The sequence below is a fragment of the Trachypithecus francoisi genome, unplaced genomic scaffold (assembly GCF_009764315.1).
Source record: "Trachypithecus francoisi isolate TF-2019V2 unplaced genomic scaffold, Tfra_2.0 Lachesis_group20, whole genome shotgun sequence".
Lineage (NCBI taxonomy): Eukaryota > Metazoa > Chordata > Mammalia > Primates > Cercopithecidae > Trachypithecus > Trachypithecus francoisi.
This window is the reverse complement of record NW_022681466.1, coordinates 34844562-34861655: the sequence shown is the minus strand read 5'-3', so window position 1 is coordinate 34861655 and position 17094 is coordinate 34844562. Positions and strand designations below refer to the sequence as shown.

The 17094-nt window shown below is 41.6% G+C and overlaps 1 protein-coding gene across 7 annotated transcripts in view; it reads right to left on the bottom strand.

Moving 5' to 3' along the window:
- RPS6KB1 (ribosomal protein S6 kinase B1) overlaps nt 1–17094 on the bottom strand; it is a 64196-nt gene that overhangs the window by 12653 nt on the left and 34449 nt on the right. For 3 of the 7 annotated variants that reach the window (XR_004430704.1, XM_033183721.1, XM_033183722.1), the window contains 8 exons: nt 11359–11506; nt 7786–7843; nt 6241–6341; nt 3427–3517; nt 3163–3253; nt 2384–2491; nt 1433–1495; nt 1170–1247 (listed from right to left, as the gene is read on the bottom strand). Coding sequence is in view for 5 of the 7 variants with exons in the window: in XM_033183721.1 (XP_033039612.1) it covers nt 1170–1247; nt 1433–1495; nt 2384–2491; nt 3163–3253; nt 3427–3517; nt 6241–6341; nt 7786–7843; nt 11359–11506 (738 nt within the window). In the remaining 2 variants the exon portion in view is untranslated. Of the gene's footprint in view, nt 1–1169; nt 1248–1432; nt 1496–2383; nt 2492–3158; nt 3254–3426; nt 3518–6240; nt 6342–6912; nt 7164–7527; nt 7603–7785; nt 7844–11358; nt 11507–17094 lie in introns of those variants that run through there. The other 4 variants (XM_033183723.1, XM_033183725.1, XR_004430705.1 and 1 more) reach the window with 3 other exon arrangements.

The following is a 17094-nucleotide window of genomic DNA, read 5'->3' as shown; positions in this document are numbered from 1 at the left end:
AATTCCCAGAGAATCATATTTAAAATGGTTAAATTAAGCAAAATAAAACCAGAAAAAGAAAAGTACCAACTACCTGAAATATTTAATTGTCTTAGATAACTGACTTAAAAATAGCTAATACAGTCAGTTGCCACTGGCTTTAGTTCTTTAAAAGATAGTACAAAAATAAAAGATGCTTGGCTGGGTGCAGAAGCTCACACCTGTAATCCCAGCACTTTGAGAGGCTGAGGTGAGTGGATCACTTGAGCCCAGGAGTTCGAGACCAGCCTGGGAGACATGGCAAAACCCTGTTTCTATAAAAAATACAAAAAAATTAGCCAGACATGGTGACACGTGTCTGTAGTCACAGCTATTCGGGAAGCTGAGGTGGGAGAATCACGTGAGCCTGGTGAGGTCAAGGCTGCATTGAACTGTGATCATGCTACTGCACTCCATCCTGGGTGACAGAGTGAGACTCTGTCTCAAAATAAAATAAAATAAATAAAAACAAAGATGCTGAAGAGAGGATAAACCAGAGATCTTTGAACTGCTAATAAAAATAATGTTTCTGTCTGCTCTGAGATTTTTCTTATTCTATTTTTTTTTTTTTTTTTTTGAGGCGGAGTCTCGCTCTGTTGCCCGGACTGGAGGGCAGTGGCCAGATCTCAGCTCACTGCACGCTCCGCCTCCCGGGTTGACGCCATTCTCCTGCCTCAGCCTCCCGAGTAGCTGGGACTACAGGCGCCCGCCACCTCACCCGGCTAGTTTTTTGTATTTTTTAGTAGAGACGGGGTTTCACCGTGTTAGCCAGGATGGTCTCGATCTCCTGACCTCGTGATCCGCCCGTCTCGGCCTCCCAAAGTGCTGGGATTACAGGCTTGAGCCACCGCGCCCGGCCTTGATTTTTCTTATTCTAAAAAAATACCAAGTGATCCTCCTGCCTCAGCCTCGAAAGTAGGTGGGACTTACAGGTACATGCCACCACACCCAGTAGAGTCTCTACTAAAAATTTTAAGTCTCTACTAAAAATACACACTTTTAAATGTTTTGTAGATATGGAGTCTTGTTATGTTGCCCATGCTGGTCTTGAACTCCTGGCCTCAAACAATCCTCCCACCTCGGCCCTTTAAAGTTTTTGGATTACAGGCGTGAGTCACTGCACCCAATTATATGCTTTCATGTATACTTACCAACAGAGGTTTAAAGGGGGGCTCCACCTTTCGAGCCAGAAGTTCTTCCCAGTTAATGTGTCTAAAGAATGGATGAGCCTAGGAAAAAAAAGCAGAAAGAAAAGTTGAGGGGAATAGACTTTGCTGGATTGATAAATGAATCACCTTTTTGAAGTTACAAGTCACAAAATAAGCTAAACTTATAAGCAACTACATATAACCCGCAGAAATACATAAAACTAGCATTATCTTCCCCACAAAACACCAAAGATGCCAAACCGTACTTGAACTTCTCCAGCGTCCCCAGGACCAGCTCCCAGACGAGAAGCAGCATTTCTTTTCAGCAGCTTGAAAGGAAAAAAAAGCCTGGGTAAAGAACCCTAGTCAAACTGATTTTTTTTTTCCTTTTTAGACTTTGCTTGTCTACTTTGCCTTGAGAAAATATAGTTTATTGGCCAGGCACAGTGGCTCATGCCTGTAATCCCAGCACTTTGGGAGGCTGAGGCAGGTGGATCACCAGAGGTTGGGAGTTCGAGACCAGCCTGGTCAACATGGTGAAACCCCTTCTCTACTAAAAATACAAAAACTAGCCTGGCGTGGTGGCACATGCCTGTAATCCCAGCTACTAGGGAGACTGAGGCAGGAAAATCACTTGAACCTGGGAGGGGGAGGTTGCAGTGAGCCAAGATTATGCCATTGCACTCCAGCCTGGACAACAAAGCAAGAATCCATCTCAGAAAAAAAAGAAAATATAGTTTACTAATTACTACTGAATATTGTTTAAGGGTCTGTAATCCAGCACTTTGGGAGGTCAAGGCAATGGATCACCTGAGGTCAGGAGTTCAAGACCATCCTGACCAACATGGTGAAACCCTGTCTCTACTAAAAATACAAAAATTAGCCGGGCGTGGTGGCAGATGCCTGTAATCCCAGCTACTCGAGAGGCTGAGGCAAGAGAATCGCTTGAACCTGGGAGACTGAGGTTGCAGTAAGCCAAGATTGCACCACAGCACTCTAGCCTGGGTGACAGAGCGAGACTCTGTTTCAAAAAAAAGAACTAAAAAAAGAATATGAAAAGAAAGTCTTTAAACAAATCTGTACTTTACCTTCAAAAATGAAAGACTTTTTGTTCAATATTTATATATGACTCTTTATTCAAAACATACATTAAATTCTATCTAGTTAAATCCTAGTCATTGAATCTTACAGTGTCAGTGACTATTTAAGAACCTTACCTTTTTAAGCAGATCTCTGGCTTCTTGCGTGAGGTAGGGAGGCAAATTGAGTTTACATTTGAGGATTTTGTCAATTGTTTTCTTTCTATTCTCCCCAGTGAATGGGGGCTAAGAGTAGAAGACAAGTGAAAAATATTAGCAGGGAGTGAAAAATATTAGTATATAAGAAACAAATTTTAAATAACAATATTACCCATTTCCTGAATTAGTTATGCATGGAGATCAGAAATGTATGCTGTGAAATAGGCTAACTGCTAAAGACCTTTATTTTGTTTTAGAGATAGGGTCTCGCTATGTTGTCAAGGCTAGATTCTATTAATAATCCTTAGCTCAAATGATCCTCCCGCCTCAGCCTCCTGAGTAGCTTGGGCTACAGGCATGCACCACTGTGCCCAGGAGAAGTGCAGTTTTTAAGCAACACGACAGAGGAAGTAGCAGTGTCCTGGAAGGAAGCCTGTGTTTCCACCATTAACTTGCTGTGTGATAATAAGTGAGCGATGTGATTTTTATGCTTCAGTTTCTCCATTTATAAAATAAGGGCATTATCTGTTCAACATCTATTTCACAGGTCTGCCATGACATAGATCATAAATGAAAATGTTTCTGAAAGTATGGGATCCCATATAATCATACAGCATTATTAGTGTTAAACTACTAATAACAAATCTCTGGGCTTTGAAAACTCCACTGGTAACATTTTCAGAAAGCACAGGACAGGTCTCTTGCTACAGTGACTCAGCACAGACCATAATACATGCAGCTTTTAACTGTGCACCTACTGCTCCAGTCAGCATGTCATACATTAATGCTCCCAAACTCCACCAATCCACAGCACGATTGTGGCCACTTCTCATTAAGATTTCAGGGGCCCTACAATGAGAAAAATAATACGCTTAAAACTTCACCCATTTGCATATCATCTGAATTAGAATTTTAAAAACAATATACAGAGTCAATAAGGGTACAGAAAACAGATACGATTCCTTAAAAGAGGTAAAATTAGCTATTACCCCCAAACCAATTATGCTTAACATGCAGCTCACATGTATTCTATTGTTCCACAAAATGTGTGTGTGACTGTTCCATCATGAATAGATTCTTTGCATAGTCCAAAGTCTGTTAGTTTCACATGACCTACAATGAAAGATTACAGCATGATTATTCTCAGAATTCCAAGTATGTGCAGTGTTTGAACATGTCACATAACACCTTAATCTATCCTTCCATTTAACTTTTCTTGCAGATGTCAAGAACAAGGTACCATCCATAAAATGGGATGCGAACTGTTTAAGGCTAGGGCAAAGTCACCTTTTGCCAATGATATAATCTATCTAGTAAAGAGAAAACAAAGACAGAGAAAAAAGTGAAATAACCTGTCTAAGGCTTTGGCTTTAAGTATACACAGAATCCTCTACCATCCCGAAAAAGAAAAATCCTGGGAAAACTGTTTTATGAAGTCTAGTTTAAGTACACAGACCCCCAAAAACATATTCTATACCTTTGTGAGATAGTACTTCAAATATATAGCTTTTATCACAGTGATCTGTGAAGAGTTCTGAAAATGGTCTCAGAAAGTCACTATAACAAGGTAGCTCACTCTGCCCAATGCTACCAATTAGGGGAAAGAAATAAAATTGCTAGATAGTACGAATCAATCATCGCTGATCCAGAAAGTAAAAAACTTACCACCTCATACAAAGATCATTTCAGTTCAAGTTTAGCTTTCTTTACTGGACTGTCATAACAAGTGGTTCAGCAACCTCAGGGACTCTAGTATTTGCGGTTCATTTCACAGAAAAGGCACAATGGCCTATTGATTCAAATGTAAATATATACTACACTCTGATACAGAAGAAGTATGGCCTTTATTTTCACAGAACCATCTGATACACTCAACCTTATGAATCAAAGAAGTTAACTATTATATTGCTCCCCTTTTCTATCCTGTGACTTAGAATTCAGATCAGAATCCAGGTTTTGGGGAGTGAGAAGGTGTTGATGAGAGGAAGGAAGAGACACTGATTCCCATGATATATTCAGTTAAGTATATAATTTTGCCTTAAAAAAAAAAGGTGGGTGGAGGAGTATAATCTGGAATGTTTATATGAGCCTCGGTTGTTCATACATCATTTTCTAAGAGTCTGAACCAATTAACTACCTCATGGATTATTCTGTAGACATCTAAGATTAGCAGCTGCTACCACCTTCTAGATACCCTGGGTCAGCTGGTTGCTCCTCTGGGGTATGAATTGCCAAGTCTACCCACAGCCCAGATTAGCATAAGTTGAGCTGTCTGTAGCAGCATGCAGTTGTAGTCAAGGCTCAGTGTGCTATATCTATAGCTGTATAGATTATCAGTCTCTCTGATGTTTATGTTTGTTGTTGCAAACAAACAGCAAGAATAAACTGATTCTGGCTGGGGGGAAGGGGGATTATGCCTATAATCCCAGCAATTTGGGAGGCCAAGGCGGGCAGATCAATTGAGCTCAGGAGTTTGAGACCACCCTGGACAACATGATGAAACCCCATTTCTACAAAAAATACCAAAAATTAGCCAGGCATGGTGGTGTGCCACAGTGGCCCCAGCTACTTGAGGGCCTGGGGTGGGAGGTCACTTGAGCCTGGGAGGCAGAGGTTTCAGTGAGCTGTAATCATGCCACTATACTTCAGCCTGGGTGACTGAGTGAAACCCCCATCTCAAAAAAAAAAAAAAAAAGGCCGGGCGCGGTGGCTCAAGCCTGTAATCCCAGCACTTTGAGAGGCCGAGACGGGCGGATCATGAGGTCAGGAGATCGAGACCATCCTGGTTAACATGGTGAAACCCTGTCTCTACTAAAAAAATACAAAAAACTAGCCGGGCGAGGTGGCGGGCGCCTGTAGTCCCATCTACCTGGGAGGCTGAGGCAGGAGAATGGCGTAAACTCGGGAGGCAGAGCTTGCAGCGAGCTGAGATCCGGCCACTGTACTCCAGCACGGGCAACAGAGCAAGACTCCGTCTCAAAAAAAAAAAAAAAAAAAAACCCAGTAACCTGATCCCTACTAAACATCATATTTCCAAAGTTTTATCAAATACTTTGATTCAATTTCAATCCTTTTTCCAGCATTAATAAAACCTACAGTAAGAAGCATAGCTTCTAATATTTACATATTTTCATTTTCTTTTTTTTTTTTTTTGAGACAGAGTCTTGCTCTGTCGCCCAGGCTGGAGTGCAATGTCACGATCTTGGCTCACTGCAACTTTCGCCGCCTGGGTTCAGGCGATTCTCCCACCTCAGCCTCCTGAGTAGCTGGGATTACAGGCACCCACCATCATGCCCAGCTAATTTTTTTTTGGTAGTTTTGTAGAGATGGGGTTTCACCATGTTGGCCAGGCGTCTTGAACTCCTGACCTCAGGTGATCCACCCACCTCAGCCTCCCAAAGGGCTGGGATTACAGGTGTGAGCCACTGCGTCCAGCCAATATTTACATATTTTCATTATTAAAACACGACTTATATAATTAATATTCACTTTTCAATTTAAGTAACAAGCCAAAATTAATGTTTAGACTGGCTTTTACAGTCTAAAACATTATACAACATTTTATGTAAGGATTCCAAAAATATGAAAAACTATAATGAGTAAGGATTAAACTAAAAAAGCAGTTGAGCAACTATTACCCTCAACTTCTTTTACTCTCACCAAGCGTAATTACCTAAAGACTTAAAACATCAGCAAGTACTCTTATGCCATAAATTCTGAGGGAAGAAATACACAAAATAGAGAGATGAATACGGGGCTTTGAAAATGGTCATGACCTGTGTGGGAGGATTTTAAGATGATTATTTACTATAGAATTGTTTACGGTATGTCTCCACCTTGGTGATTAAGCATGATATTCTCCGGCTTCAGGTCTCTGTAGATGATCCCCTTTTGATGTAAATGCCCCAAAGCCATGGAGATTTCTGCCAAGTAAAAGCTGGAAACAAAAGTGATTTAATAAAATTAAAAAAGAGTGTAATCTATCCAAAGCAGTTTATGTATGGAGCAAAATTCCTTGAAAGAAACAGACATGCACCAAAGACCAAATTAGTGGGGTAGGGGGATGTGTGGGAAAAAGAGATGGCATAGGATGCTGCCAAAAGGCATGGGGACATTTATGTTTCACTCATTTTAGTGAAACTATAAAGTGCTTTATTTTGCCATTAGAATATACTGCTAAAATTGCAAAGATGTCCAGAATATGCTAAACTGACATTGGTCATGTTTTGTTCTGTCTGTGTAGGAATTAAGCTAAGAGTCATTCATTTCAAAGCAAATTTCTCCCATCCACACCCAACTTTAAAATCCCATAGGAAATAGGAACTTTGTTATTCTCAGAGATCAAGTCTTGATTTCAAAAGGGATATTATAACCTGACCCTTAGAAGCCCACTCATCCCTTACTTAATACAGCTACATATTTATAGACAGCTTAGGCCCACAGTATCTGCCCTCCCTCCTGCCAGCCAGCCCACAACTATAAACTGTGTGACACTCAAATTTATCTACCTCAAAAGAATAAAGGGCTGAATCAACCCTGTCTGGATTCGAAAAGCACAAGGCACTGCAATACTGGCTGCATAACAATGTTGCAATCCTGCAGATTACTCCAGGATGGAGAGGGTGTGTCCTAGAGGACTGAGGCAGTTTCACAGCCAGCAGGACCACAAACAGCCTCCAACACGGCTCAGTGAGCCTCCTCCAAAAAAGGGCACTTCATCCCTAAGGCTCTTAAATGCAGCTTCTGTGTTAGAAAAGGCCTGAAATTAAACAATGGAATGCAGTTTTGGTAATCAAGGTAGAAAAAAACATTTAAGTGTTGTTTTCTATTAAATTAATGTGTAGGATAAACTGATTTATTGTGACCCAAGATTGTTGTTTCACAAAAGGATGTGCATATTTTTAATTTGAAGCAGATGACATGTTTAGAAATAGGAGGGTAAATCCCATCCTGACTATATAATCAATCCACAGATGATATGCCCAGGCTTATCACCTCCCTAAGACTGCACCTTGAGAAATAGCCTAAAAAAAAAGGAGATGATTTCTGATAATTTCCATTGTTCCACACATAAAGGTTCACTGGAAAACCACACTCACCCACAGCCAAGGCAGGCAGCTTACCAATTCAAGGAAAGAAAGCCGCAATGAGAATGGTTCTGTTAGGAACAACTGGTGTGAAGAGCGTTCCACTCAAGCCTAAGGGCAAAGGAATGATGTGACCTCCATAGTTGCCCAGTCCCAAAACTGCTTCTCCCCCTTGAGGTCCTGAGTGACTGACTGGCTCCAGATCAATTTACTGAATCATGTAGATGCCCATAGTGGGAATGGGGCTTTGCTTGTAATTACCTGAATCTATGCAACCACAAAAAGTTCACTTACCAGGCAGTGTCTTCCATAAATATTCCCTCTCTTTCTAACTGCATAAATAGTTCTCCTCCTGTAAAGAAAAAGAAAAAGCATTAGAAATGAAACTATTTATTTCCAACCCACTTCTAATGAGAATTTGTGCTTTCCTTCTAACCATAATTAAAAGACATCAGTTCCTTAAAAATGAAAAACAGATCCTAAAAATTACAGGTTTTAAAACTAAGTCCTCAGGATTCTATTTTTAGTAGCATTCTTATTCTTCTGTGACACACATATGTTTAAAAACTAGAACTGGCTTGGAATTCCAGGTTTTATATCTACAAACTTTAAAATATTTGTAGATTCCAGACCTGAGGTTAAAAAAAAAAATCTTGATTAAAGACTCTAACATTTTACCCATAAGTAGAAAAATGACAGTCTACAATTAAATCACCCTCACTAATTTTAGTCAATGCTCATATTTCATATTTTCAGAACCCTTAAATAAACAGAATGAACCTTGGCAGTGGCCTAGTAAAAATCATGGCACAATTTGAGTATCAAAATAAATAATGATAATAAAGGGTTATATCACATTGAATGATATTAGAATACCTAAGTCCATAATAACATAAATAAAGGAATACATAAATTTTTTAAATGGGGAAGAAGAATGCCAAGTAGAATTACAGTAGAATGCCAAGTAATAAATGAAGAAGGCATGACGGAATAAGAAAAATTACTTGCCAAACATCACAATTAATTGTTGCAGGCAAGAATCAATGTATGTGAAAACTGAATGTGGGCCAGGCGCAGTGGCTCACGCCTGTAATCCCAGCAATTTGGGAGGCCAAGGTGGGCAGATCATCTGAGGTCAGGGGTCATCTCTACTAAAAATAAAAAAATTAGCTGGGTGTGGTGGTGCATGCCTGTAATCCCAGTTACCTGGGAGGCTGAGGCAGGAGAATCACTTGAACCTGGGAGGCGGAGGTTGCAGTGAGCTGAGATCGCGCCACTGCACTCCAGCCTGGGCGACAGAGTGAGTGAGACTCCGTCTCAAAAAACAACAACAACAACAACAACAACAAAAATGAACATGAAAGCTTGATGAAAGATATTTAAATCTCAAAGCATCTCCTCTAAAGATACTTATTAATTACAAAGGCAAAAATGTCACCAGGGAAAAAATCGGCAGACACCACTTTATATATGTGATCAAAGTTAACATCACAATTAATGGAACAAAGATATAAATATCATGTACCTCTTGATCTGAAGCATTAAGGAGGACACAATATCACTTCAATGGTCCTGCCAAAATTGCATAACCTAAATCTAATACTAAGGAAACATCAGCTAAACCCGAAGCATTCTACAAACTAACTGGCCTGTACTAATCAAAAATGTCAACATCATGAAAGTCAAAGAAAGACCGAGGAAATGTTCCAGATTAAAGGAAACTAAGTTATAATTGCATCAATGTTAATTTCCTATTTCTGATCATTTTAGTATAGTTATGTAAGATACTGTCCTTGATTTTAGAAAATATACACTGAATAGGCTGGGCGCAGTGGCTCACACCTGTAATCCCAGCACTTTGGGAGGCCGAGGTGGGCGGATCACCTGAGGTCAGGAGTTTGAGACCAGCCTGGCCAACATGGTGAAACCCCATCTCTACTAAAAATTAGCCGGGCATGGTGGTGGGTGCCTGTAATCCCAGCTACTCGGGAGGCAGAGGTTGTAGTGAGCCCAAAATTGCGCCATTGCACTCCAGTCTGGGCGACAGAGTGAAACTCCATCTCAAACAAATAAAATAAAATAAAACATACACTGAAATTTTAGGGGTAAAGGGAAATCATGTCCGTAACACTCTCAAACAGTTCAAAAAAATTATGTATGCATGCATATATATATATGTATACACATATATACATATCTATAGATACAACAAAATAAATGTGGTGAAATGGTAACATTTGGGGAATCTAGGTGAGAAATATATAGGAATTCTTTGAGAGTGTGTGTGCGTGTGAGACTGAGTCTGGCTGTGTTGCCCAGGTTAGAGTATAGTGGTGCGATCTCAGCTCACCACAACCTCTGCCTCCCAGGTTCAAGCAATTCTCCTGCCTCAGCCTCCCACGTAGCTGGGATTACAGGAGCGCACCACCATGCCGGCTAATTTTTCTATTTTTAGTAGAGACAGGGTTTCACTATGTTGGCCAGACTGGTCTCAAACTGCTGACCTCATTATCTGCCCTCCTTGGCCTCCCAAACTGCTAGGATTACAAGCATGAACCACTAAGCCTGGCACAGGAATTCTTTATACTACTGTTAAAACTTTTTGTGTTAAGTATGAAATTATGTCAAAATAAAGTTTTTCCAGGCGGGCATGGTGGCTCACACTTGTAATCCCAGCACTCTGGGAGGCCAAGGCAGGCAGATCACCTGAGATCAGGAGTTCAAAACCAGCCTGGCCAAAATGGTGAAAGCTCGGCTCTACTAAAAATACAAAAAAATAGCCAGGTGTGGTGGCACATGCTTGTAGTCCCAGCTAATTGGGAGGCTGAGGCAGGAGAATTGCTTGAACCTGGGAGGCAGAAGTTGCGGTGAGCTGAAATCACGCCTCTGCACTCCATCCTGGGTGAGAAGAGTGAAACTCCACCTTCAAAAAACAAACAAAAAAAGTTTTTCCAACAGCAATAGTCACAAAAAAGTTGCTACATTCTGCAGCTTTCTGTTCCATGTTCCATGTTATTGCAAAATCTTTCTCAGAGAACTGCACTGTGTTTGCTAGAAATAGATACCTGTGGCCAGGCGCAGGGGCTCATACCTGTAATCCCAGCACTTTGGGAGGCTAAGTCAGGTGGATCACCTGAAGTTGGGAGTTCGAGACCAGCCTGACCAACATGGCGAAACCCCATCTTTACTAAAAATACAAAAATTAGCCGGGCGTGGTGGCACATGCCTGCAATCCCAGCTACTCAGGAGACTGAGGCAGGAGAATCGCTTGAACCCGGGCAGTGGAGGCTGCAGTGAGCCAAGATCACACCATTGCACTCCAGCCTGGGCGACAAGAGCAAAACTCCGTCTCAAAAAAAAAAAAAAAGAAACAGATACCTGTGATCTAGAAATGATCGGAAGCAACAAGTTCCTACGAGGTGGCAGGCCCTGGGAAATGTGGATGATCTCCATTGTAAGCTACATACCCCATCGCTAAGGCTACATTAAACTAAAAAGTCTTGTTTAAAGACCCAATTCCAAAAATAGTATGTTAAATAATCCTCCCAATGATTTAAATTACAGTATCTTACCCCAGTACAATTTGATGGCTCTGCATCACTTAGGTATTTGTTTTTCTGTTAAGTGACTGATTACAAAGGAATTAAAATAAAATTTTACAGATGAGGGAAAAAAAATCTTTAGTTTCTTCCATATTTGTCTGCCAATAGAAACGTGGTCACATCTGAATTTTGTCCTTCAGTGTACTCATCAATTTTAAGTACTATTTGATCATAATGGGAAAAAGTATTTTTCCATTGAAAAATAAAATTTTGACCCAGTTTCTGGAGTCAATGCAAATAATTACACCAAACTCTGTGTACTGACCACTGAGATACTCAAGGATGAGGTAGAGTTTTCCACCAGTCTGAAAGGCATAAATTAAATCCACGATGAAGGGATGCTTTACTTCCTCCAGAATATTCCGTTCTGCTTTTGTATGAGCTGTATCTTTAGCATTTCTCACTATCATTGCCTAAAGGAAAAGAGATGATCTATAAGAACAAAGTAGTGAACATTTTTATTCTATAGTAACTGGAAAATCTATTTTGTGTTTTTCTCGCCAATATTGAACTATTAACCATAGTTCCCAGTAGAAACTGAGATGGGGTAATAGAAAATGTTCACTTTATATATGCCTCTGTGCAGTTTGGATTTTTTGCAGTGAACATGTAAATGAATTACCTAAAGAGACTTTTTAAAAAAGAAATCTGTAATCAGATCAAGTTTGTTCATATATTCACAAACGACTAAGTGTCTACCATGCTCCAGGCTGTGCCAAGAAAGCAGAATAAAAAGAATGCCCTGTCCATAGGAGCCCAAAAGTCAACAGGAGCCCAAAGTCTCAGGAAAAAAGACAAGTCAATGTAGGTAAGCGCAGGATGGTAAGGGTAAACAGGGGAATTACATCTGACCTACCAAAAAGTCTTGCTTGAAAATTATTAAAATGAAATGTGGCCTGGACACATTGGCTCATGTCTATATAATCCCAGCACTTAGGTGGGCAGAGGCAGGAGGATCGCTTGAGCCCAGGAGTTCAAGATCTGCCTGGTAATAAGCGTTACCATTCTCCACAAAAATGGTAAAAAAAAAAAAAAAAAAAAATGTAGAATGTAAAAAATAAGGCATTCCAGTGCAAAAAAGGCTTGATAGGACAGGATATGTGTGGGGAATCTACAAGTAGTTCAGTATGGTTAGAAGTAGTTAGCAACTAGGCTAGAGAAGTAGGTAGAGGCCAGGAAATGGAAGGTCTGGGCAAAGGAAGGTCTGGGTGAAATGCACAAACCTTTGGCTTTACGAAAGACATATCTAGCAGCAGTAGGGAGTATTAGGAAAGAAATGAGACTAGTTAGGAGGCTAGTATAATAAACCAACTAAGAAGATCTGTAAGAAAATGAAGATAGAAAAAAATGAAAAGCTAATACATAATTTGCATTTGCTGACAAACTAGATATGAGAAGAAATGATGATACCTTTATTTCTGCATAATAGGATAGATAATGATGCCATTCAGTATCGGCAAATGAAAGTGAAAAGGTTTTGCGAGAACGATGCCCTGTTTTAGACATGCCAGGTATAAGTTCCAGGAAGTTACCCCGATGGTACATCTCCATAAGTAATATGGAAAGCAAATACACAGGTTATTGGTTGCAACATTATCTGTGAAAGTGAAATACTGGCCGGGCGCGGTGGCTCAAGCCTGTAATCCCAGCACTTTGGGAGGCCGAGACGGGTGGATCACAAGGTCAGGAGATCGAGACCATCCTGGCTAACACGGTGAAACCCCGTCTCTACTAAAAAATACAAAAAACTAGCCGGGCTAGGTGGTGGGCGCCTGTAGTCCCAGCTACTCGGGAGGCTGAGGCAGGAGAATGGCGTGAACCTGGGAGGTGGAGCTTGCAGTGAGCTGAGATCCGGCCACTGCACTCTAGCCTGGGTGACAGAGCGAGACTCCGTCTCAAAAAAAAAAAAAAAAGAAAGTGAAATACTGGAAACAGCCTAAATGCTCAGACATAGGATACTAGCCGAAAAACTATGGAATCTACACAACATGTAACAAAGCTATAAAAATAAGAAAACTCGGCCGGGCACGGTGGCTCATGCCTGTAATCCCAGCACTTTGGGAGGCCGAGGCGGGCAGATCACAAGGTCAGGAGATCGAGACCATCCTGGCTAACATGGTGAAACCCCGTCTCTAAAAAAAAAAAAATCGGCCAGGCGCAGTGGCTCAAGCCTGTAATCCCAGCACTTTGGGAGGCCGAGACGGGCGGATCACGAGGTTAGGAGATCGAGACCATCCTGGCTAACACGGTGAAACCCCGTCTCTACTAAAAAAAAAACTAGCTGGGCGAGGTGGCGGGCACCTGTAGTCCCAGCTACTCGGGAGGCTGAGGCAGGAGAATGGCGTAAACCCGGGAGGCGGAGCTTGCAGTGAGCTGAGATCTGGCCACTGCACTCCAGCCTGGGTGACAGAGCGAGACTCCGTCTCAACAACAACAACAAAAAAAATCAGCCGGGCATGGTGGCATGTGCCTGTAGTCCCAGCTACTCGGGAGGCTGAGGCAGTAGAATGGCATGAACCTGGGAGGTGGAGCTTGCAGTGAGCCGAGATCGCACCACTGCATTCCAGTCTGGGGGACAAAATAAATAAATAAATAAAAATAAAAATAAGAAAAATCTCTATAAAAACAAGATACAAAAGAGTATTTAAAAGTACAACAGCATGGATACTATGCTATCTACTGTACAAGAAAGGAGAAATGAGAATATATTTATAATATGTATCTGCTTATACCTGCAAAAATGAAGACAACTAAGACAAACTAAAAGCTAATGATAATGGAAGGGAAGGAAAAGAAATAAGACTTTTGAGTATACCTTCTGAGTAAAACCTCAATGGTTTTATCATACATTTTTTTTTCTTTCCTAAATCAATTATAGTAATTATAAAATGTAGATTTTTCTTTTTGAACCATATTAATGTTTAATGTATTCCAAAAATAAAATAAAATCAACAAGGTTGAGGGGTGGGAAGTACAACTGAATACAATAGGAATACATAAATTTGACTATTACACCAACAACTTTACCACAGAAAGAGAAAGAGAAAAAAGATATAAAAGATTTTTTTCTTTTTTTAGATGGAGTCTCACTCTGTCACCCACACTGCAACCTCCGCCTCCCAGGTTCAAGCGATTCTCCTGCCTCAGCCTCCCGAGTAGCTGGGACTACAGGCACCCGCCACCACGCCTGGCTAATTTTTGTATTTTTAGTAGAGATGGGGTTTCACCATGTTGGCCAGGCTGATTTCAAACTCCTGAGCTCATGATCCGCCTGCCTCGGCCTCCCAAAATGCTGGGATTGCAGGCGTGAGCCACTGCGCCCAGTAAGAAAAAGATATTTAAGTAATTGTAGACTGCACACCCTTAGTGGCCTATATGTAAGCACACAAAAAATTTCCAAAGAAATATTAAATCAAACTTAGTAGGTTTGTAGCTGGAAATACTATTGGTATTATAATTTTCATTATGCATATACTGTACAACTGAACAAATGACTGCATTTATTTATGCTGTTACCAGAGTTCTCACTGTAGAAAAAAGGAGATCCAAATATGAACTGAAAGAACAACGTGGCCGGGCGCAGTGGCTCACACCTGTAATCCCAGCACTTTGGGAGGCTGAGGCGGGTGGATCACAATGTCAGGAGTTTAAGACCAGCCTGGCCAAGATGATGAAACCCTGTCTCTAATAAAAATACAAAAATTAGCCGGGCGTGGTGGCGGCAGCCTGTAATCCCAGCTACTCAGGAGGCGGAGGGAGACAGTTGCTTTAACCCAGGAGGTGGAGGCTGCAGTGAGCCGAGATCATACCACTGCACTCCAGCCTGGGGGACAGAGCAAGACTCCGTCTCAAAAATAAAAAAATAAAAAAAGGCCAGGCGCAGTGGCTCAAGCCTGTAATCCCAGCACTTTGGGAGGCCAAGACGGGCGGATCACGAGGTCAGGAGATCAAGACCATCCTGGCTAACACGGTGAAACCCCGTCTCTACTAAAAAATACAAAAAACTAGCCGGGCGATGTGGCAGGCGCCTGTAGTCCCAGCTACTCGGGAGGCTGAGGCAGGAGAATGGCGTAAACCCGGGAGGCGGAGCTTGCAGTGAGCTGAGATCCGGCCACTGCACTCCAGCCTGAGCGACAGAGCGAGACTCCGTCTCAAAAAATAATAATAATAATAATAAAATAAAAATAAAGAAGAATGCTATGGAATTGGACTAGAATTAGGGCTAACAATATGAAGCACTTTGGGAAGCCAAGGCAGGCAGATCACCATGTTTGCCGGAAGTTTGAGACCAGCCTGCCCCACATGGTGAAATCTCATCTCTACTAAAAATACAAGAATTAGCCAGGTGAGATGGTGCGCACCTGTACTCCCAGTTACTCCGGAGGCTGAGGCACGAGAATCACTGAAACCCGGGAGGTAGAGGTTGCAGTGAGCTGAGGCAGCCTGGGGTCCGGGGCTGTGGAGAGCCATGATCACGCCACTGCACTCAAGCCTGGGCAACAGAGGAAGACCCTGTCTCAAAAAAAAAAAAAAAAAAAAAGGGCCAAGTGCAGCGGCTCACGCCTGTAATCTCAGCAGTTTGGGAGGCTGAGGCGGGTAGATCATGAGGTCAGGAGTCCAAGACCAGCCTGGCCAACATAGTGAAACCCCATCTCTATTAAAAATACAAAAATCAGCTGGGTGTCGTGGCATGTGCCTGTAATCCCAGCTACTCAGGAGGCTGAGGCAGGAGAATTGCTTGAACCTGGGAGGTGGAGGTTGCAGTGAGCCAAGACCACATCATTACACTCCAGCCTGGGCAACAGAGTGAACCTCCATCTCAAAGAAAAAGAAAAAAACATTTTAAAGGGAGTATAGGGCCAGGAATAGTGGCTCATGTCTGTAATCCTGGCACTTTGGGAGGTCAAGGTGGCTGGATCACAGGGTCAAGAGATCGAGACCATCCTGGCCAATATGGTGAAACCTCATCTCTACTAAAAATACAAAAAATTAGCTGGGCGTGGTGGCCCACGCCTGTAGTCCCAGTTACTCTGAAGGCTGAGGCAGGAGGATCGCTTGAACCTGGGAGGCAGAAGTTGCAGTGAGCTGAGGTCACACCACTGCACTCCAGCCTGGTGACAAAGCGAGACTCTGTCTCAAAAAAAAAAAAGGAAAAAAAAAGGAGTATAAAAAATCTTTACAGAAGAATGACAATATAGAAAAAAATACAGAAGAAATAGAAAAGTGTCCATTTTATAATCACTACAGTAATATTTGATTTGGGCAAGAAGTAATCCAGATAAAACCATTAAGTAAAGATTATTGTGGGACAGAATATTCACACTGTTTCTATCATTCCATAGATCACTTGTTAATTACAAAAGAAAAAAGAGGCCTGGAACAGAGGCTCATGTCTGTAATCCCAACACTTTGGGAGGCCGAGGAGGGTGGATCACCTGAGGTCAGGAGTTTGAGACCAGCCTGGCCAACATGGCGAAACACCGTCTCTACTACAATGACAAAAATTAGGCAGGTGTGGTAGCAGGCACCTGTAATCCCAGCTATTTGGGGGGGCTGAGGCAGGAGAATCGCTTTAGCCCAGGAGGTGGAGCCCAAGTTGTGCCACTGCACTCCAGCCTGGGCAACAGAGTGAGTGAGAGATTCCTTCTCAAAAAAAAAAAAGCCCTTATTCTTAGGAGATATATAGAAGAAATTAGGGTTGAAGTGCTATGAAATCCACAGTTAACTCTCAAGTTGTACAGCAAGAAAATTTATTAAAGTTAAAAACGTGAATATTCATAGATATACATATATGTGGGGGCAGGTAGAAAGGGAGGGACACACAGACAAAGAAAATATGGCAAAATGGTAACAAATGCTGATCACTGAACTATTCTTGCAACTCTGAAAAGTTTAAAAAATTTCAAAGGTGTATTATTTTTGAACTGCTCAGGAGGTTTAAATTTTTGAATTTTTAAAATAAGCAATCAATTGTGAGGAAGTCTGAGAAGCCACAGGCTAA